The 23,290-nt window shown below is 38.2% G+C and overlaps 1 protein-coding gene across 4 annotated transcripts in view; it reads left to right on the forward strand.

Moving 5' to 3' along the window:
- Positions 1–19,385, forward strand: part of PDGFA (platelet derived growth factor subunit A) — a 30,491-nt gene extending 11,106 nt beyond the window's left edge. The window contains exons 4-7 of one of the 4 annotated variants that reach the window (XM_072120475.1): positions 268–455; positions 10,626–10,749; positions 12,411–12,532; positions 14,605–19,385. In XM_072120475.1, the coding sequence (XP_071976576.1) occupies positions 268–455; positions 10,626–10,749; positions 12,411–12,502 (404 nt within the window). In that variant the 3' untranslated portion in view covers positions 12,503–12,532; positions 14,605–19,385. Of the gene's footprint in view, positions 1–267; positions 456–10,625; positions 10,750–12,410; positions 12,533–13,367; positions 13,437–14,604 lie in introns of all 4 variants that reach the window. The other 3 variants (XM_072120476.1, XM_072120477.1, XM_072120478.1) reach the window with 3 other exon arrangements.
- Positions 19,386–23,290: the final 3,905 nt, after the last annotated feature.

A 23,290-nucleotide genomic window follows, 5' to 3' on the forward strand; every position in this document is an offset into this window, starting at 1 on the left:
TCACACAGCACATAGACTCAACTTTCTCACTTACTGAGGGTATATATTTAGCAAGACATAGGTGACAGATTGTATGACTGGGATTGCAGCAGGTGTTTTGCTGAGTCATAACTTTGCACTTTTACCTCCTATCATACAACTAAGGCACTAAACAAATAAACAATGTATGACTATATATCTTACTTCTTTAGACTATTTTTTAGTGAAAATAATAAAATCTACATGCAGATAATAATAACTTTATCTCATTTTCTTTTTTTGGAACAGAAGAGGCGGTCCCTGCAGTCTGCAAAACAAGGACTGTTATATACGAGATACCTCGTAGCCAAATCGACCCAACATCGGCAAACTTTCTGATATGGCCGCCTTGTGTGGAGGTGAAACGTTGCACAGGCTGCTGTAATACCAGCAGTGTTAAATGCCAACCATCAAGAATACACCACCGGAGTGTCAAGGTAAGCAGATTCTATTACTCGGATCCTGACTTGACTTGAACTGGGTTATTTTTGGCTTTTGTTATCGTTGATGTTGATCCAGCCATGGTTGGTGCTATTGGCTAGATTTATTGGTGATACGCTAAAATGCAAATATGTTTTCTTATGGTGACTCTTGTCAGTCTTGTTTTAACCAGTCTTTGTGTTTGTTGCTGGACTTTAGTACAAGGGCCTAGGACTGCTGGATGGCAACCAGGGCAATTCTGGCCTGGAGTTATGTTGTGTCTTTCTCATCCGCATGGCATGAACGTTCTTGGATTAACTGCTTCCTCATCAAACTGATCCTTCAGTGTTAGTGTGTGAGTTGTTGGGCCCACACAGGCAAGAGGCAGTGTAGAGGTTTAAGTTGGCCATACTAATTTGACAGGAGTGTCATTCACGTTGTTGAAGATGACATGTTCTTCTTCATTGTGATCAACCATGCCTTGCTAGATAATTCTGCTTCAAGGAGTTGTGCAAAGATTGAAGTTTATACTGTATCCACAGAATAAGGGTTAATTGTGTATTGATTTGCGTTCTGACCTTTTAGGATCTTCGATGATCATAAGCAGCAGTCTTGAGTTGGCTCATTCCAGTTTCATGCCTGAGAAACCGCTACTTTATTGGATACAAGAGACCCTTCTTCTTGTCATAAAGTCCCAAAGGTCCCTTTCCCAAATTGTAAACATGGCAAAACTGCATTGAATTTCGGGTTTGTTTGACTCTTAAGCTACCCTGGAAGATTATGTACTTATCGTCATTAATGTTGACCCTTAGTTGCATGTGTACCTCATATGCGCAGATCTACTTTACTTCTGGAGACATCCACTACCCTGTACTGAAGAGCAGGTGAAAGTAACTGTGGGAACTCTACAAACGGGCAAGACTTGAGGTGATGTAAGTTTTGGGTTATGCTACAAACAGCCATGGCAAAACTATGACCCCCGACCCCCACAAGCTGTTAGGGCAAGCAAGCAGTTGTAGCTTTTTAGTGGCCATAAACTCTTAGGCTGAAACCAAAGCTCAGGGCTCAATACCAGAGTTGTGATGTGTCCACGAGACCTCTAGGTGATCCAGTAAAAGTACACAAAAATAAATTTGTAAATTTAACTATTTTATTATATAGATGTTATGCTGTTTTTACATTTTTTTTTTTTTTTTGGTTCCCGGATCACTTCTTTAAATTGTTGTGGTTTTTCCGTTATAATAATTATTTTTTTGTTCCTTATAACCAAGATAATTTTTTTTCCCTTCTGCAAAATGTCAAAACATTTAGTCTAATTACAAACCTCTGGTAAAAGACCATCCAGATAATATCCATCTATTTCTGTGTGGTATAGCGGATATGTAAAATTGGAACAAACTACGGCTAATTTCTTCGAGCAAAGTTAAAGGACAGAAGGTCAAAGAGCATGTTAGGAGAAAGGGTGTTTAAGCCTTGGAACTGGAAGCTCACCCCTTCACCTCCCGATGTAGACAATGGAGCACAGTGTACACCGCAGCACCCGCCTCTTTCTTGAGGCTTTATGCAGTTGACAAGCCGAGTTTTCTGAATCTGAACTCTGTACTTGAATGGCTTTGTGTGGCGTCATTTAGCAAATTGTACGGGAGAGTCACGCAGGATGTGGTGGAAAGTGTTACATGCTACTGGACGGCCTCGTATTGCTGGAATGTTTTTTAACTTTTTACTGTTTTTACAATGTCTAGTTTTATAAATACTTCCCTTTTCTATTAAAATAGAGGCCTTTCTTATGACGAGGCACAGGGATCATAGGAATGAATGCTGGCGGAGTACACGGCACATCCAGAGATCAATAAATGATAAGGCCGGCTGTTCCGACAAGGGCATCTGGCTGCATCTTTCACATCTACTTGGCAACGTTACCTTCTTTTTTTTCCCAAACTGTAATTATAGAGCAGCGGAGTAACTCTAAATAACTTTTACTGTCCTTGGAAAGTTAAAGAAAGTGATCAAGACTAATGTCTTCTCATGTTAGACCAGATGTGTTCTACCTGGAGGCTAAAAATCTACCTTTGGTTAAAGTATCTACAGCCGACGTCTCTTGAATGGAAACTATGTAGTATAATTGCCAACTATTTTTATTTTTTTTTGTTTTAACTTTGAAATGAAAAACAAATTTAATTTGAATTGTAGGGTAAAAAATGTTTCCCCGAGTTTGACATATTGGTGACAATGTTATAGTTACAAACCCGTAATGAATGGGAAATGTTTTTTTTATCATGAAGTGTGGTTTGTTGGAGACTGGGTTTGCTAAATTTGGAGCATCTTTAAAGGTGTGCTTAGTAGGACATTAAGCTTTACAACTCTATCCCATCACTCAGTGCTCCTCATATAGCAAACTAGAAATCTGCTCTGTGTGTTGTGCAATCACACTTTCCGAAATGGGTTAGACGTCAAAGGGTTAGGAGTTGACTTCCTGGGTAGACATTTTTTTTCCTCTGCATGCTGTTCTTTCACTTGTTGTATTAAGAATCCATGTAGAATGGGTATGTACATGAAAGTTGGATTTTTTGGGGCGGGGCATGAACTATAATTCAGTTTTCTAGTCGTCAAATATTGCAATTATTAAGAGTGTTTTTGTGCTTCCTTATCCACTCCTACAACTAGTTCACATACCACCCAAACTTAGCTCATTGACCTTTCCAGACTCTTCTGTCTCCGGAATATTTCTCTCGTTCTTCGTGTACTCGCACAGCCCACCACCTCACATAGCGATGATTCATTCTATAAATGCCCTGTCTGTGACTCCCTGCATCTAATGAAAAGAGATGATGCCAGAGTTGCTCTTTTGATGCAGATTTTACTCTAGATCTTTGCTGGAGATGATTAATATTTGAGATGTTCTGAATTATATTTATGGTACGGCATCATTTCCACATCAGTTGGGTCTAATCGCGTCAGAATACCACATCATATTGTGCATTCATGACTTGTAAAGCATGGGTTATGATTAACTTCAGAGAGGCGTTTTTGGTTTCTGAAATAGTTGCCTTGTTCTTGGAAATTGGACCTCTGATGGTTGCTGGTTTGTAGATGTGGGTTCCAGAACCCAACATGAGTTCAGTGTTTGAAACGCTTTTTAAAGACAACCCGTATTTATAGGGTTGGCAAGTACGATGTCCTACCGTGGTTCGGAATAATCTGATGTATTGTAATACTTTCATGTTGGATTTAGTCTTTTTGGCTTCTCTGATGAAAATCGGGACTGAAATTATTTTTGATAAAGTGCAGCGCCAGAATACAATTTTTTTTTTTCCCATTTGCGATGATAGCATATGTAATGCTTGTGCCTCTTCAGTTTTTATATGGCGAGAAAAATTGTGTAAAAATTAGGAAACAACTTAATGCTTTCAAGCCGTGGCCATTCTCCACGCAAGATATGTACCTGTGATACGGTTTACATTGACCCATGAGCAAGAAATGTCCCATGGATATAAATCAAATTCTGCTACCACATTGAACATGATGATTATATTTTACGTAATGATTAACTAGCCCTTGGTTCCTACTGAAAGGCACTTTTGGTAAATTTTAAAGGGAACCTGATACCAGGAGACCCATTTTTAGCCCAGTCCCCACAGAGCATAGTACATACACTGCCAAAGTGTTTTTGTATAAAAAATTGGTTTTACGGAAAAAAAGATATGTTATATTGTACCTTTCATTAGCATCTGCTGTATGACTAGGCAGTTGCCAATTGGAAGGGGCTGGAAAGGAGTAGTCCCCCCCCCCCCACCCCTTGGGAAACATGTGGCCTTTTCAAATATATGAATAACTCCCCTCACTTGGGATTGGCTGTAGAGGAGCAGGGGGCGTCGCTAAGCCCAGTGATGGGTGTTTTTCATGTATTTGAAAAGGTCACATGTTCCCCAAGGGTGGGGGGGAACGGCTCCTTTCCAGCCCCTCCCAGGGGACGAGTGCCTAGTCACACAGCAGATACTAATGAAAGGTACAATATAACATATCTTTTTTCTGTAAAACCAATTTTTTATACAAAAACACTTTGGCAGTGTATGTACTATGCTCTGTGGGGACTGGGGGAGTGCTAAAAATGGGTCTCCTGGTGACAGGTTCCCTTTAAGCATTATACAAACTCTGTCTACTGGAAGACCATATGCCACCATTTTCCCGTAGCCTAAAAGACTGATTCTGGAGTGGTGGGTACAAGTTGAACAACAATACATTTTTTTTTTCAAAATTCTAAATTTGAATGTAGACCTAAAAAAAAAAAAAAAAAATCTATAAATTAACACCGACTACTTTAAAGTACAAGCTAAAATAATGCTGCTGTGTAAAAATCCAATTATTCACCCCCTAAAGAACTGTCCTAATTATTCTTGGAGTGCACATTTTAAGTATTTAATCTATACTTTTGTGCAAAAAAAGTTCTTTTAAGGTTAATAAGTAGTGTATGTCATCGTAAGGTATTTCGTAATATATGGGTTAAATAGTTTCAAAAGACTGGAAGCTCAAAGGAGATCAACCACATCTGGAATCTAAATAGCTGGGCCTAGAGGAACAAGAAGGTGTATTGTGATCTGGGTATAATTCTAGTCAAATCGGTTCATGTAAGGACCTCGGTGAGTAGAGAAGTCTGGAATATGTTTGAGCAAGACCTAATGAGGCGGACGACTTGAAATGTTGCGATGCGTAATGGGGGTTCCTCTATTGATCATGATGGTAGTCGTAATAGGGTAGAATAAACTTTGACATTGTTTTGCTCAGTGAGTTTGATGTGACTTATACTGGTAAGTATAGTTTACTTTACTAACTCAGTTTGCTGGAGCTTGTTAATAGGGGGTGGGGGAAGCCCACCCCTTAATTAACTTGGAATAAACTGCCCATGGGAGCAGTCTCCAACCTCCTTCATGGGAAGTGATCTAGAAACTTTGAACGGGAGATCTGTCCTTCAGATCTTGTGGATGTAATACAGATTCTAAATACAACACATGGATCTTCACCCCATGTTAACCTTTCTGTAACTTTATAAATACTTGTGTTCCACAGTTAAAAAGGACTGTATAGGGAATCTGTAGATCTTTTGATAAATGGAGGACTCTAGAACATCTCAAAGGGTTGTCCAGGCATCTAAAAGTCTTTAAGACAACTTTGTGGCAACAATTATACTTTCCTTATTAATCACTTGCCTTTACCCTTCCAATTGTTCTGTTGGCCTCAGAAAGTTTTGGTTCCTCCTGATTAGGTGATGACTAGTTGACATGAGAACATTTGAGGCCATTTGGTATCTGTAACAGAGAAATGTCAACACCAATAACTTCACTGCATTGGCGAGTGATGGGCTACAACAGACCTTGTTCATACATATTATAGAAATGGGGACATTGGCAGGAGATCTTGAAGTGGTGGTTGATAATTATTGTATTTTTTAAGAAGTTTTTGAGGTGCCTTGATGGCCCTTTTTTAAAAAAAACTTTTTCAACCATATTACAGATTTGAAGGGTTGTCTAGGAATTTTTATGGATGTCTATACCATAATATACCATCAATATCTGACCTGTCCAGGGCTGACACTCAGCCCCACACTGACCAACTTTTCTGGGCAACATAAATACAGAGGTGGGAGCCATCGTCTCCGTGCTATGTTTCATGGCTGATGACCGAAGAGCAGACATGGCTCCAATTCACTTCACTGAGAGCTGTGGCTGCTGTTTCATATTTTGACCACTATACATAGTAGGGAGCCAAGTGCTCCGAGTTTTGTGCTCTGTGCTTAAGCAGACAGCATCTGCTCCACAGTGTTCAGATTTCGAAGGCCTATCCCGAGGATAAACCATCAGTCAAAATTCTGGTCACCCTCATTAAAATGGAACAGTGTTTTGGCTTTCATGTTATGTCCTAAATCGGGTTTAGTCTTGAAAGAGTCGTGTAGTGTTACTAATTCTATACACAATGATCATTATGCCATGAGTAGCTTGTTTCCCTTGTAATAACTGCAGATTATCTGACTCTCTATACTAATCTCTACTTTTTATTGGCCTCTGTCCTGTGTAATTTTCAACAATTCATGGCTGCCAGCAAAAACCTCAATAACTGAGCTGGTTGTACTGCCATATTTTTAACATAGTGAAGTCCCAAGACCTCTTGCCACTTTATCATTAGGGTTTCTGCAACAGGAGCCGAATATTGAACGTACTCCTTTCAAACCAAGTGCCGTATCATTTTTGAAGTCTTCGTAGGGAGGTCCTGACAGCTGTTTTACTGGAAAATTCGATAAATGTTATATATAACTTTCTTCCTAATCTGTGATGAAACCCTGTACAGCTTCTCGTATCTTTGTTGATCTTATCTCCTGAAATTCTGGATGCTTCGTTGATACCAGAGCAACAGCTGATGGCCCAGGGATGTATGTAGAGTCTGCGGTAGAGGACTTGGCTTTGTCAATTTTCTGGCCATAGATTAAAAAAAAAAGTTCCCAAAAGAAGCTCTCCAGATCTCCTGTGTTGATATTGTTTTGCCCACCCTGCTCCCTTTACCAATAGAAGGCCAACTTTTTACAAAAGGTCTTTATCTGTTGGTATTTGGAGGAGGTTAGAGGGTACACAAGAGGGCACGCTAGGTTAGCAGCTGTATTTATCAGCAGGACCTGTAGTTGTCTTCTTCGTCTTTTCACCCCTTGACAAATACTCCTGTTTGGTTGAAAAGGCTGTGTATGTACATATTTGTGTTTCCAGTGTTTTTTTTTTTTTTTTACGCTCCGAGGGTAAAAGAATGCAGCAAGATAAAAGATAAATTGATTTCAGAAGGCGAGGGGGGGAAAGAAAATAAATCTTATCTTCTTTATAAATCTAAAAACGCTGAATTATTAGAAGCCTCCAAGAAAGCACCTTTTATGGTGATCGGTTGAACTTGGCCGCGAAGTGGAAAGATGAGTCAGAGACTGCGAAATAACGGTCCGCAGAGAGATTAGGGCTTTGTACGACTAAGCTCCTTCTACATGATAATTGTGAATTTTTGTAACTGTACATTGATTTTTTTTTTCCAGTGCCTTGAGACCATGTTGTAGAAGAGGGACTTTCCAAGAGCTGTTCTTCATTCAGACGCAGCTCGGCGGGATAATTAGAGATTTGCTAGAATTGCCGTCTGTATCTTCACTCTTAGGTCTTAATCATCATTTGATCTTCGAGAGTTTTGCAGATTAGCCGTTCTTTCATGCCGGATGAGTCAAATTTACCCAGCGTCTTGAAAAGCATTAGCAGGAGGCGCTCACCATAAAAGAAACTTAAACATATTACTTCGACCCAAAGTTGACCTTCTTGCAAGGCATTCATACTTGTCACATACAGCTTTGACTTGTTCAATGGAAATCTGACAGCCCTGGAAAATGCCTTTAAGTTTGACTTTTTTTTTTTTTTTTCTCCCTGTCCGCTACTGTCTGACTATAAGACTTTTGTTTGCAGGGCTAATGAAAGCAGGCTCCATGTCCTGTTGACAAAAAGGGCAGTGACTGAAAGCCGAGTTTCAGATACTTTGAGACTTCTACTTTGTGTGTGCCAAAAGTACAGTTTATTTGTTATGAAGTGGTGGTGTTTTTTGTATAGTATGTTGATGGTGACTATGGGACAATGTTGTGTGTGTTGTTTTTTTTTTTTTTTTTTTTTTTCAATTAAAGCAGTAATTTATTTCTCCTTGTTCTTTGACAACTTTAAATCGTTCAGCCTCCTAAAGACACCAAGGCAGTTGAAAGGAGGAGGGCAAATTTGCCTATCATTGTAGGAAGATATTGTAGGAAGATTCTTTGAGTCCTGTCTGGTGAACTTCATTCTGGGGTGATGGCCTTGGTGCCCACAGAGAGGGCTCTGAGTGCCGCCTCTGGCACCCGTGCCATAGGTTCGCCACCACTGCTTTAAAGGCTAAGATTTTGTTGTTCCTATACTACGGACAGGACATCAATATCAAATCGGTGGGTCCAACAGCACTGTCATGGGTCAGTTGAACAAGAATGAAACAAGGCGGCTCCATATTCTGTGTTGTGACTAAATCAAGTCACTGCAGCTTAGTTCCATTCAAAATGAATGCAGTAACCAGTTCTGACCACTACACTGAGAATGGAGCTGTCTGCTTCCCGGTTTATCAGCTTTTTTACAATATGAGGAGTGCTGTATGTTGGACACTCTCCAGTCTTATTCTATAGTTATGTTGTAAGTATTTTAGCTCCCAAAACCTCCTTTCGAGCTATGAACCAAAGGATCATGTTGAAATCTATCAAGTTCAATTGTGGACAGTTGGATTTCCTCAATACACATTAGATTGGTGAGTTCAACCAGACATTAAGTTGTAGCCTCAAGGCAGCCATCTGCACTTCTGTCGAGGGTTTGGCATTGATGGTGGTAGAAGCTTCAAGGGACGCATGGTTGGATCTGTTGCCACAGTGCTCCTGTGTTTTGGCTTCTGTTCCCAATGCCTACTTTACCTATATCACAGCCCTTTTCATGCACCATATTTCACCATCAATTCTTCGCTTTTGGAACCTACGTTTCTAAGGGAATACATACTAAAGCTTTCTGAGATCCGGTTGTGTTGAGTACATGTCCCTGATGCTTGTGGTCCATTAGTGACTCCCCCCTCATGGCACCACTAATGGTTACTTGCTCCTCTTGGTGTGGTCATAGCTGTGCAGGAAAAGGTTTCTTCCGATAATATGTTTATCTACAGATTACTAGTTGATTCTGGCATAGCACATAGTCAATATTATTCTACAACCAGCGTCTGAACAACAACAATGGGGGAATATCCTTGCTCTCGGACTTGTTTTATCCTTGCTGCCAATTTTCTTATCGTGAGATGATGTCACTGGCTTTTAAGAATAAAAATTGAAAAAAGAAGTTTAATCATTGAGCCTACAGACTAGGGCAAGTGAGTTCACTTTATCAGTGAAGGCTTGTTTCAGGTGGCATCCACCCACATAGAACATTGTGTCATTAGAGACCATAATCTGGATAAAAGTGTTTCATGCTTTTAACCCAAGTTGAGCCAGAAGGAGACTTACTTTTTAGGGATAGGTCATCCATATTAGAGTGGTGGGGCAGACAGAAGTAGCTGATGATCTGCTGAAGCTAGTTTCAAAATCTCTTCCAGGACATCTACCCTCAGATCTACTGATGGTAGATGTCCCAAACTTTCTTTCTCGGGGGATCTCGCTCGGTGGATCTCAAGGGATCTCGTTTGTTCTAAAAAAAGGCTTCGTAAAAATATTCAAATGAGCTGGAGGAGCTCAATTCTATGTCACCCCATCACCTCTTGGCTCCACTTCCTGCAAATATATGCACGCCCCCTTCGCGTTCACGGCACCAGGCCTCACCCACTGATCGTGACATCATTGGATCAGATTTACTGATGGGAGATGTCCTTTTTTTTATACAACTGTATTTTTACAGGGATTAAGGGAATGATGGAACAGCTGATACAATAAGACTTAAACAGTGAGCAAAATTGGAAATTTTGAAGGTTTGCATTCTATATTTTTGGAAGAATATCACTTCACTATTTGTTGTTTGGATACAAGGGTCTTCAGACAGTATCTAAGTTGATGTTGGGTTGACGTTTTTGCTAACTTTTATGGAAGAACTAGACATAATAGGTGGTCGGGATCAGAAGAAGGTTTGAAAGGTTCTGTATGGTGACACCCAAGTACTATAGCCAAGATACTCTTTCTGCCACCATAAAGTATTATGTTCCTTTATTGGTTTTGTATTGTATGAGAAAAAAAATTGCATGTCTTCGGTATAGTAAGGTCCGATTTCTATCCATAGTATTATAACGTCAACCAGATTAGGATATTCATTTCCTTTCAGCACAGTCCTAATTTTGGTCCCCTTCCACTTATTTGTACCCCAGATTAGTCTCCATTTAGACTTTCATTCCTGTGTATTGATTTTTTTTTTCCCTACAACAATTCATTTCTAACAAATAATAATTGGACCAAGAAAGATGACTTTTTTTCGTCATTGATTTTTGATTTTGTTGCTATGTCGAATTGCAATCATTAGATATGGACTTTTTTATGATTTGTTACTCCTGGAACTTTTTTTAATTTACTGAATTTTTTTGCTGCAAAAAAATTAAAGTGCACTTCAAGTAAATGCTAAAAAAAAAAATCTGTTTTATTTCAGGTGGCAAAAGTAGAATATGTAAGGAAAAAACCCAAATTAAAAGAAGTTCTGGTGCGATTAGAGGAGCACCTGGAATGCACTTGTACAGCAAATTCTAATTCAGATTATCGAGAAGAAGAAACTGGTAAGTTCTCATAGATTTACTTTCAATTTTACTCAATCCTAAATGTTTGTTAAAAAAAACAACAACAACAAGCCTTCTTTCCTCATCTTCCATTCGGTGGAGCATAGGTTAGGGTTAACCCTAATCTTAACGGGCTTGTCTCAAGTTATACCCTGTGCACTGTCTGTGACAGTAGCTGAACTTGTAGCTCGATTTGGCACTCCACCCATTAGTGAGAACGGGATCCCGGTTCTCCAGATCATGGAGATCCACTTCTGTAATCGGTGGGTGTCTCAGTTGTCACACCCTCGTTGATCACCTTGTTATCATTTGGAGAAGGGATAACTTAAAAACTTGGATTAAACTTTTTAAATAGTTGACCATTCCTGAAGAGAACGTTGGGTGTGGCCAACTTTCTGACCGATTTTTACTCGGTGGCTAGCGGAAGGACCCTTGATTAGTGCACTACACTGTTGGCTTGCTAAAGTCTGGATACTCAGTAGAGTTTGGGATATTTGTTTTCGAAGCTAGTAATATTCTTGTAGATCTTGGCTGTGCTCTTTCCGTTGCTTCTACCGACCTTAACACCCGTTAATGATATTGCACACCACAATCTTGAGCGATTACAGAGGATTTCATACAAAAATTTTTTTTTCAAATAAATGGATGATCTCATCTAAAAACAAGAAAATCCATTATATTTTGAAGAGAATCCCTTATATTATTATTTTTTTTAATACTAAACTGTACAGTGCCTGTTTTTAACAGTGTCAAGGTCGTACCTTTTTGAGTGGAGCTGATTGCTATCGGCTTTTAGCTGTGGAAAAAAATAGCATAGTCATGTTAATATTTGTGCTTCAACGCCTTCTGTATTATTTCTTGGAAACAAAGATCTGCCAAATTTTTTTTAATGTAGCATATTGAGATTAATACTTTACCCTCCCCTCTCACCCCCCCCCCCCCCAAACCCAGAAATGACACCACGGTAGTCTATAGGATGTGCAGTTTTGCAGCTCAATTCCCTTGAAGTACAATAACAGACACATTCAAGGGACAATAGAGGTGGTGTTTCTGAAGGAGAAAAATTGTATCCCCTACTTTTTTTTTTTTTCTTTTTTTTTCCCCCCTTCTTTCTCATCAACTGCCTCACCAAACTTAAAGGAAATCTACCACCAATCTCCATCATGATAAACCAGGGACACTTACTCATAGATCCAGGCACCGTGACTGTTGTAATCATCTTATATTTGTTATCCATGGCCTCCTTTCTTCTAAAATTATGCTAATGAGCCTAAAGGGTTCTGGTGGTGCTCTGGCCTCTAATGTAATCTCTTTCTGCCTTATGTAATATTGCACGGGGGGAGGGGAGTGCTCCAGTGTAAGATCCAGTGAAGCTATAGCAAGGATGGGCTCTGGAACTGTCCCCCAGAGCCCTTCTGACTCATTATCATAATTTTTACAAGTTAAACTGTTTAAATTTATTTAAAAAAAAAGTATATTTCACAAAAATAGACGAGAAGCCACAATCGCATAAGCTGTAATGCCTCTACAACAGTAAGTCTCAAAACAATGCACACCATAAAAGAGTAGTACACGCGGTAGCTAACCAGTTTCTCTTTCAGGAATGCACTTCTTCTAATGTATCTGCTTGTCTCATTACTGAACAAAATACGTTTCCTTAGGCCTTTTCACCATCCCTGCCCTTGTGTTAACAGGAAGGCCTAAGGAAACAGGTAAAAAACGGAAGCGAAAAAAACTAAAGCCTAATACCTAATAACCAGCTGGAAATAATTTTCCTCGGCAGGTAGGAACCCCAAGCTGAAAATAACAGCACCAGCAATGAACCAAATTTCCCAACCTTTTTAATCACGTCAACACAATCACTTGTTCGAATCTTGACACTATTACCTTAAGGCTGCAAAAAGATTATATCTGATTGGCTTTGATAATTTTTCTGTAACTGCTGGATTTTTTTTTTTTTTCTTCGAGCTACACATCACAGTAAACGTCTTGCATTCTTTGGCTGTCTTCTTCTTCTCTTCTGGCTTGGTTTTTAAAAATTCATAACTTTTTTTTATTTTTTTCAATTGCTTAAGCTTTACTGATCTGGATTATTTTTCAAAATGTTTTATTGTCAATGATTTTTTTTCATCTTTGGGGCCACCTTGCATGCAAAAAAAAAAAAAGTTTAATATAATATTTTTGTTGCAGATGATAAATTTCTTGTGTGTGGGGAAAAATAAAAATCTTGATAGTCCACAAAATATAAGCTGTGAAACTCTCACCTTTACTGTTGTTTTTAGTCCTGGATGTTTTTATAGATTTGATAACGGAGGAGACACATTGAAGGCAACTTTTTCGATTCTATGTTATATCTCAAATGGCCAACATAGATAATGGGGCACATCATAAATCATGGTATCAGATTGTTTTTGGGGTAAGAGGGACCGGTTTGGGGCCAAAAGAGCTTTTTCCACAAGGAAAATGTTAGCGGAGCCATTTAGGTCTACATGTCTACTGTTGGTAGGGTGAAACGGGGTGTATTGGGACGGATAGAAGGGATTCTTCACGTTGAATAATTTTTGAATGTTAGGTTTAAAACCCTCTTTTAAAAAAAAAACTTTATTTTTTTGTATCAGGGTGTGGGATAACACCGTGACCAGCTCCATTAAGCTCCATCTTCCCTTCAGCTGAGGGAAAGTGAAGAGGTATGTTATTAATGTACCTGCATCATACTCCTATTGAGGGTGGTAGCCACTTTATGAGCTGAAATTCTATAATATTTGTCCTATATTTTTGCAAAATTGTTTACCTCAACAAAGTAGAATAGAAGGCCACAAATTGACCCCATCCGTTGATTTTAGGTAAAATATAAATTCAAGTTGGAATCGGGTATAAAGTAATTATTTTTAAGTAGTGTTTTTATAAAATTTTTGCAAATTTTAATCCACTCGCTGTTGGGAAAACGTCTAGGCCCAACTGCCTTCTTGACTTTTTTCTGTTGGGCAAGTTACATTGATTACAGGTTTGGTTTAACAGAACCAAAAAGTTAATCATTGTAAAATTTTTCCCCCAATTTTTGTGCTTTCTAACTTTGCATTAGATGGTATTTTCACAAATTTTGTTTGTACTCTGAACAAAGCCGTTTTGGTTGCGTGTGGTTTAGGAACCATTTGGCTTTTCATCTTTTGTGTTTCTCTGAGCCTTTAGCGGAACTGATTTTTTTTGAATGGATTTGCTTTCCAAAGATTAAATATTTGCTTAAGCGGAAACCGGTGCCTACAATGAGATGTTGGGGGGTATAGCCATGATGTGTTTTTTTTTTTCTTTTTTTCAAACCCTTGAACTTGATGCTAATGAGGCCTGAAAGAATTACAAAGCCAAAATCAAATATGGATTTGCAACAAGTCTTGTGATGAGCAACGTGAGAATCTGGTCTTGAACTCTAGAAAGGCTAGGAAAGAGTTTATGCCAGTTCAGGGGAAGTTCACGTTAATCGTTAGGGCTTGTTGGTCCGAGAAAAAATTTTGGCCGTTTTTCTGAAATTGGTTACTAGGCTTAGTTTATTTTCCCCTTTTATATATGTCCAGTATTAAGGCCCATTTTAGAGAATCTCTGATTATACAGTAGTAAAGTAAGTTTTCAGACCCCCCCCCCATGTATTTTTCTTTTTAATGAAAATAGATTGAAATTTTTCAAATGTATGTTTTGTAATTCACATGCCCTAAATTTGCCCAAAAATTCAATTTCAATTCAATGAATAACTAACGTAAAGGTGAAAATATGTGTATATTTTGTGGACCAACTGTTTTAAAGTTTTACAGTGCTAAGTAAATTTCTATATTTTTACTTTATTTATTTTTTTTTTTTTTACAGATGTAAGGTGAAATAAGCTAGAAACTTTCATCTGGGACTTGGATGTACACACTTTGTTACATTCCTGAATCTTCTACGTATGGTGCTTTTATAGACTTTTGTTTTTGTTTTTTTTGGTTTTTTTTGTTTTTTTGTTTTTTTTTTCCCTTTTTTGTTCTCTTGTGTGGAAAGACAGGATTAAAACAAAAACATAAGGAAAAAAGAGGTTCAAAGGACACTCTGTGAGAACAAAGGAACAATGTACATTTTGTTTTAATGTGACATCAAAGCAAGTATTGTAGCACTCTTACAGAGATGAGACGCTCCCCCCCCTCTCCGCCAGAAAACTGCGACAACAAAACAAGATGGCGGGTTGGATGATGGAAGGATATGCTTAAAAAAATTTCGGATGGAAAGTGAATGGGGACTTCATATGAAAGTGGCGGTGCTTTATGTCTTGTGATGTGCCTACTTATGTAGATGAAGATGGATGGTCACTGACAGACCACTGGCACAAGAAAAGGCCAGGAATGTATCAAATGGACAAGTGTCTACGCAGAAGCTTTCTATACAATAAATCCTTGCTCCATGATGTTAGTCTTCACAAAAAAAAAAAACCTGGGAAGCCTTAAGAGGACTTTTTTTTTTTTTTTTTTTTTTTACTCTATAGAGTAATTATTATACCATGGGGGTAATTTAATTATGGCAGCACAGTCCTACCACTAGGAACTCACCTGCTCTTATATTGGTCAGTTAATGATTCTAATATCTATTTGTGTCATTTTTGCAGCAGTTGATCTTCAAAAGTGTTGAATTTTGTGTGTTTGCGTATTTGCTCTTGCTTGCCAGAAAAAAGTACAAAAAAATATTCAAAATCTACACTCACTTTGCCAACCAAATAGGATATGTAAAAAAAAACCAAAAAAAACACAACAAAAGATCGAAGGGTCTCATAGCTAATTGCCCCATATCTTGCTTCGGGTTAAGAAGCATCTACAATGGAAGCTGTCATTTTGTGGATTGGACTAGTATAGTCCCACCGATACACCAATGAAGTTTGAGGCCTACTAGAGGCTCCTCCCACTCCTTCTTCATGTTAAACCACTTTCAAGTCCTAAACGAAGAACCCATGATGGTGTGATCCACAAAATGGCTACCTCTTAAAATGAGCATCAAATTCTGGAATTTTTTTTTTCACGGGGTTCTGTATATCAATTTTTTTTTATTTTTTTTGTATTTATATTTAATTTGTCTTTTGATTATTTTATATGTTGTTAAAAAGTGAGCATTTTTCTTTATTTCGGTATACCTTTCCATTGGTCTGGTGATCTTTAACGTAGAGGAGACCATAGCAAAAACTGAATAGTCACAGACTTTAAGAAAGTGGCCTAAGAAAATTTAGTTTTACAACTATAAAGGCAGAAGGTAGTTACAACTGTAGAAGGAACTCCCGGGAAAACTGATCCCAAGGAGGTGGGGTTAATCCTGATAGGCCCACATTAAGACCAATCAGATCTACTGCAGGAGCAAACATACTTATAACAGCCAACTACATTTTGAATGCATGCATTTACATTATTGTAGGCCTACTTTTGACATAAAATTTTTGGTACACTGTAGATGTAGTTACAAACACTTAAAGTATCTCCGTAAGTATGGTGGTCTATATATATATTTTCTTCAATGCCCATTTCAATTGATCTTTATGTTGGCAGTATTCAAGTGGAAGGTAACTGAAAAAACACACACATACCCAGCTATGACTTTGTAGTATTTCTTACTCCTGGATTCAAGCTAATGAACTATATTAAATTTCAAAAAGAAAAAAAAAAATTCGATCCAATCCGCACCTCCATAGAATTTCCTTTCCATTGTGTCTGCATAATTTAAATAAAATATTGTACATTAATAAATCATGGGATATCTGTGCAACACTAGATTTGTGCCAGTTGCCTATTAATGCTAATATTTTTATTTTTCTATGTTGTTTTTTTTTTTTTTTTTGTTTTTTGTTTGCAATTTTTTTTTCTCATACACAACATTTTTCACATTTACTTGGTTTTAAAGTGTGAAATGGACATTTTATTCTTGTAACTGCATTGTACAGTGCCACGGTAGCAAGAGATAAATATTTGCTACGTGTATTTGAACAAATCCTAAAATTCTTTATTTTTGGTAAAAAAAATATATGTATGCTTATGTGTATTCAACAGAAATGTGTTTTTTTTTTTTTTTTGTACAGTTGAAGTTTGTATTTTTATCTAAAATTAACATTTTTATATGAGTACGAAAAGCCTACTATGTTTTCTTGAACCAAAAAAAAATTGCATTGTGGGGTCATATTTTTGTAGCACCATATCATACAAATACTTAGCTCTATATGTTGCATAGAAGTGTTTCAAACACTTGGTTTACGATATCCTATATTCTACTGCTGCTGTTAAAGTAAATGTATATCTAGTGAGAGTCCATTCCCTGATTCGTCAGTCTGTTGAGTGGCTGAAATAAAATTTAAGGGGCCGCCAGATTATTATACATTGGGTCATAAATTGTTTATACTTTTTACATTCATGTATTGAATTTTTTTTTCATTAACCTTTTGTTTTTTGTTGTACCTCCCCATTTTCTAATTACGCTGCTGTCTTGCATCATTTAATACCTGCTAATCATACAGGTTTTAGTATACTTTCATAGAAGTAGTTTCATATTTGTTTCACCAATTTTGGTGAGTATTGTGCTACTGTATATGGAATATTCATTTGCCCCTTGTATCCTGGCAAAGCCAATACCTATAGCAGTCCATTCAACCAATTATTAGACAGGTCTAAGACAACTCCGAGTCAAAGGTCCTGAGTAGAGATGAGCAGACCTGTTATTTGGTGTTTGGGTTTGGATGCCTGACTTGGACTTATTGCCAGATTGGCAGACTATCTGGCAAATTGATTCCCCTATCAATTAGCCATTGATGTGATTAGGCCGGGATGTCTCTTTTGCCAATCATAGCCATGGGTAACTGAAAGGGGAATCAATTTGCCATATTGGCTGTTTGGCCACCAAACCAACCATCGGGTCCGCTTATCTCTAGTCCTGGGTTTTAAGGATTCCAAAAATTACCAAAAATAGTTTAAGTATTAAACAGAATTAGTGTTGTGATGCCCTAAACTGGGATTTAATATGGGGTGTGTAATATCCTTTATAAATTCAGCGTGTACTTCTGGCCTTCAGTGGACATCTACCTGATGGACTTAGACCGTAATACACTTGTGAGTCTGGCAGCTGTTAATCCCATTGAGCGAAAAACCATCATCCATTTGAATTCCACACTAACTCTTAGCCCTATCTGCCATTGAAGGAGTTTATTAAGGCTCATACACATTATATGGTTGGCCATACCCATCAAAATTTCCAGATTTCTACAAGATGTATCAAATTTTTATAGGGCACCATGCACACACACTTATCATGGCTTCCTACAACCTTTTTAAGTTGTACACCTCTCTATTATGGGATTCGGTCACGTCTACCGTACCTCCATAGGCCTCCAATTTCGTCATATGGTGTGTCAAGAATCTGGCATATAACAATTCACCTGCCTGATCCTTCTTATAGTCTCCATATCTCTATGGGTGGCCCCATACACTTTACATTGTAGGACATCTTCACAAAAATCTTCAGATTCCGATGGTTATGGAATGTGTATTGGGGAGCTCCTACACGCAAACCCATATGACTTGATATGTCCATTGTTATTCGGGTGAATATTAAATGGAACTTGACACATTGGAGGACCTGTGGCTCAGGAGACCCTCTGGAACCAATTTGATGAAACTGAAAGAAATGGAAGAGTTTTTGTAAATCAAAAGTAGTTTTGGAAATAAAATCCATGCTGTGATTGGTTGTTATGAACAACTAAGACTTTGTCATGTTACAATGAACGATGAAAAATTGAAACAACAATGCCAAAATCAAAACCATTTCCTACTGAAGGAAAATCCTTAATTTTACGGCTATATACCATAGACTAGTATTTTCCCAAGCCTATCAACTTTTGGAGGATGCCGTTAAAATGACTTTAGCTTCTGGGGATGTGCTATCTTACGGTAAAAGCGAAAATTCGGGTAGATTGTATAAGCCTTTGATCCTAGGATTACTGGATATGGCAGCCATTTTGAATTCAGGCCACAGTAGTATCAATCTGTCAATCCACGCAAATTTTTTGTTCAAACCATTATAACCATTCATTAATTTGGGGAAACATTGGAAAATACTTTTTTTTTTTTTTTTAATTCCCTTTAACTCATGGCATGATTTTCCTGGTCAAATAATAGCCACAATTTTTTTTTTTTTTTTACTATATTTTTTTTATTTTTCTAGTTCAGTCCACACCTTGCGATCGGCCCAGATGTATTTACCGCCAAAACTGGAAATTCATGTATTCAATTGTGTGTTTGCTCCTTTGCAAATAAGTGTACAATTCATAATGTAATGCACATGAATGTCTGTGTCTGCGTAAAAACGGAAAAAAAATGAAACCCTGTATAAAAGTGTAATTTATATATTTATGTTTTGGTGGGATGCCAATAATAATGCTCATTTTTTTTTGTTTTATTGCCTAAAAAGTATCTAATGAAACAAAGGCTTTGTATATCCATTAAAATGATGTAGATGGAATGTATGGTTGTAGCATTTCGGACACCTCTTATGCGATATTCCTATTTCTGCATAATGTGCGTACAAGTGCGTTCTATGACATTGCACAGGTTTTAAACAGCAAAAATAAAATATCCTATAAGTGAAATTTTTTTTACTGGCTCCTGTGTATTGGGTTACATGAATTATGATGTTTATTTTGGTCTCAAGGGGCTTCAAATTCTTCCACATAATCTTCCGATATTTTGCCATGGAGGTCCTAAATCCTAAAGGGTTTGTGCCAGCTTTTTTGACCATATGTTAGGTTGTAACCCTTGGTAGCTGTTTAACCAGTGGGCATGTAATAAGTAACAGCAGGACTGTGGAAAAACGTACATTCCACATGTGGATTGGGGGTGTCTCCTTACACTGTTGTGCACTTGGCACTCTGCATGGAGCAGCTCAAAAGGCTCTCCCCTCTTTTCTTAATTAAAAAAAAAATAAAGTAACAGGGAAATTGATGAATACTCCAATATTCCAGCTGGGGTGAGGGGCAATGGAGCAGTTTAATAATGCTGAGAGGCAAGAGCACAGCAGTGTTAGGGGGCCCTACCCCTTAGGAAAGCTGCACATGAAATATGATACAAGGAGTACTGGTCTGGCACTGAAGCCGGTCTGGTTTTTGCATCATAATTTTGAATAGTGCATAGAGTCTGGTCCTGTCTAATGTGTGCAGTCTGTGGAATCGCAACAACATACAGGACCATTTCCATGGGCTGCGGTTGCCTTATACTTGGAGGATCTACAATGCTGGAATATAACTACATTTTTCCCACAATCCTGCTGCTACTAATAACTGTCTGCTGTCAATTTCCCCTAAATTTTTAAGGGCATGGTCAGATATCGTTATTCGGAAGGTTCCTGGTCATGATGTTTGCTTTTCAGGGGCCTCATGTGTTACCTAGATGACACAATTGTTAGTTGCCTCTCCTTCTGGAGTTCCCTAAATCTTGTAATACTTTGTTTTTCCAGTGGGGGTGCTGCAGGGGAATTGAGCATGTTTTGAGGTTTCTATGGTTTATCAATGGGGTGCATGGTGATGACTCCCTCTGTGGTGTTGTGCAGCCCTATAACAAATGGAATTTCGAAAGTGAACATTTCCTTTTAGGCTGCGTTCACATCGCTTTTGGATTGGGTTTAGAAACACAATCGAACTGGAATGGTAAACGTTCAGCTCAAAGTCCACCAAACAAGTTAGGCCCTATCCGCAGAGGGGACCGATGGCGCATTGCTCAACTATCGGCAGTACCTCGGACTTAATCGGAACCCTCATTTCTATGATCTATGGGGTTTCATCTCTATGGATAGGACCTAACTTTTTTGGTGGAAAAACCCCTTTAAGTATACTCTTCTTCACGCACAGACCATTGGGTGCTCATGGTTACCCGTTGGCCCTTTTAGAACTTTGAGGCACATTTATCCTTCTGGTAAGGACTATACATTGGGCAGGGACTTGAATTTCCAAAATTTGGTTCCGCCACAATTTCTTAAATGTAGTGGGTATTAACTACTTCCATATTTGCCCTGAGCTTCCTCCAATGGCCATGTATTAGTATATATAAAAATAGTAGAACAACAATTCTTACTTGTTTCATGAGGATAGGAAATGTGGATCTAATGATCATTCAGTTTTTAAAGTGGTTTAATTTAATTGGATCATTTCTCCCCAAAACAGCACAAGGCATACCCACATGTGCATCATGACTCCATTACTTCAGTGGAGATAAGGTGCAATAAAAGACTTGGATAACCTTGTTTCAGCCATATTCTTCTAATCTTTTCAACCGAAACGGGAAATAGGCCATCTATGAAGTTTTTAAGTTAAAATTGACTTTGGAAATTTAAAGAATTGTGGATTTTGGGTTGATTTATATTGAAGAGTTTTGGTACATATAATAATAATAACCATTGGTAGTGTCATGAGAATATTATCATGGATTCGAGTATATTGGTAGCTTAAAGTGACTTTTATATAACCAGCTTATATGTAACCAGGAAGGGTAGGTAGAGCAGGATTGATGTTCTGGCTTCTTAAGAAGCCAACTTTATAGTCTCTAAGGTCACATAGGGGCGACATAACCCCCCTCCCCTTCCTCTTGAAATTGCTAATTTAATAGGCAAGGTGGTTCCCGCTATGGCTGCTACAGAAATCCTCATATGGATTTAATATGACTTCAACAGAAAGGTCTACGACGGGCTGAGTGGCTTTGGTGGGAAATCTAGTCGAGTTTCAGACGCAGACAAACAAGCCACAGCTCAGGGATTTGGTGTGTCTACATGTGCCAAGAATAAGTCAAGTCCAAGCTGAAGATTAAGTTATTTCCACTCCCTTTGGAAGTCCCATTAAGGATCTTTTGGCATTATTTCCTGGATTTTGGACAGAGATGTGACAAGGAGGCATAACTTTAGGGCATCTTCAGGGATCATTCTTCAGAAATGTTATGTTATTTCTCAACGCTCACATGAAAAGGCTGATTTTCTGCTCAAGTCTCCTGTAATCCCTGAACTCTTCAGTATTGGGTTGTACAACGTGTCGTAGATCACTCTAACTTTGATGGGATGAAATGAAGCATAAAGTAACTCAACGACTACTACTGTGAGTCTATTGATCCAATCCCATCTCATTTGTGGTAGGTGTGCGGAAACATCCCTAATGCAAAAAGTCTATTGGGTACAGACGGCTGCGTGATCAAAGGGAGGAAATATTTCATAAATATCCCGGACTGGTGACAAGGTCATCGGTGAATACACTTCACATCTGGTGTACATTTAATTCTGTAGCGCAAATGATTAGCTTCCCTTTGTGAGTTGGTTGACAACACAAGGCAGCGTGTTCTTCGACAGAATGGATGCCCCCCGACTTCCAGACGTGATTCTTGTGTGTAAAACATATCTCCTTACTCTGTCGTTTTCCCAGACGAGCGTGCTTTTGGGCGGTCATGCTTGAATACCTTAATAATTTTTAAATGGTTTAGAAAATTTAATCTTCAGATAAAACATCTGTGTAATATCCAGGGTCACCTGTCTCGGGCTTGAAAATCGCTTTTGGTTACCAAGCATGAAAGAGGGCATTTTCCCATGAGAATGGAGCCAGGATAATTTAGGTCAGGACAGGTTTAACGACAAATTCCATTTTGGCAGCACTTTTTTTTTAGGGTCTTACATCTCTTTTGCTATTAAAGTAAAAGAAACTGGTCCCTTAGAAATATTGTATATGGAAATTGAAAATTAGATTTTTTTTTCAAAAATTTTCTGAACGAGAAGAAGTTGCAGTAGATAAAATGGAAAGATACAAAGCACAACAATACTCATGGTTCAATAAATCACGAATGAAGCTTGGTTTCGGTATTTGGAGTGCTTAGAGATCCTCTTAACCCAATGCCAAAGTGCTTACGATATAATGAAGGTCAAGTAAATAAGTCCATTAAAGGGAATCTTTCATCAAAAAGTATTTCAAAAAATAAACTACTATAAAGGAGAGTGATTGGTTTTAATCCAAACCTCGAGCTTGGGGTAATGTTTAGTGCTTTGAGGGTTGTGTTGCTGTGGAGAAGGGATCTTCTCAAATTCATTTTGACAACCTGTTGTAACCTGGGATGCGGGTGTTGTGTAAATGGAACGTAAATTAGCAGAGGAGTAGAACATAATAAACTGAACAAAAACATTAGGGAATTGTGTGACAACTCTGTTTTTTTACATGAAATGTTCTGTACTCTAAACACAAGTTTGGTGAAGAAGAAAGAAAACTCCGAAATACTTCAGTTTAAATTGTTGCAAATTTTTTCCCTCAATGGACGACATTGGTAAGTGATGAATGTGATAAGATTAGTGGGGCCACTATTCTTTGGCTTATTTCCATCACTAGAATGGAAGTGGAGTTTGAAAGTAGGGGTTGCTACACATTCAAATTAGGCTTAGGACCACCAAATAGTTCATGAACTGAGCCACTAACATTGCTGCGGCCACCGGACCCTTTTACATTCTATATGCACAACGCTTTGTTCACTTATAATACAAG

Source organism: Engystomops pustulosus, chromosome 8, assembly GCF_040894005.1.
Source record: "Engystomops pustulosus chromosome 8, aEngPut4.maternal, whole genome shotgun sequence".
Taxonomy (NCBI): domain Eukaryota; kingdom Metazoa; phylum Chordata; class Amphibia; order Anura; family Leptodactylidae; genus Engystomops; species Engystomops pustulosus.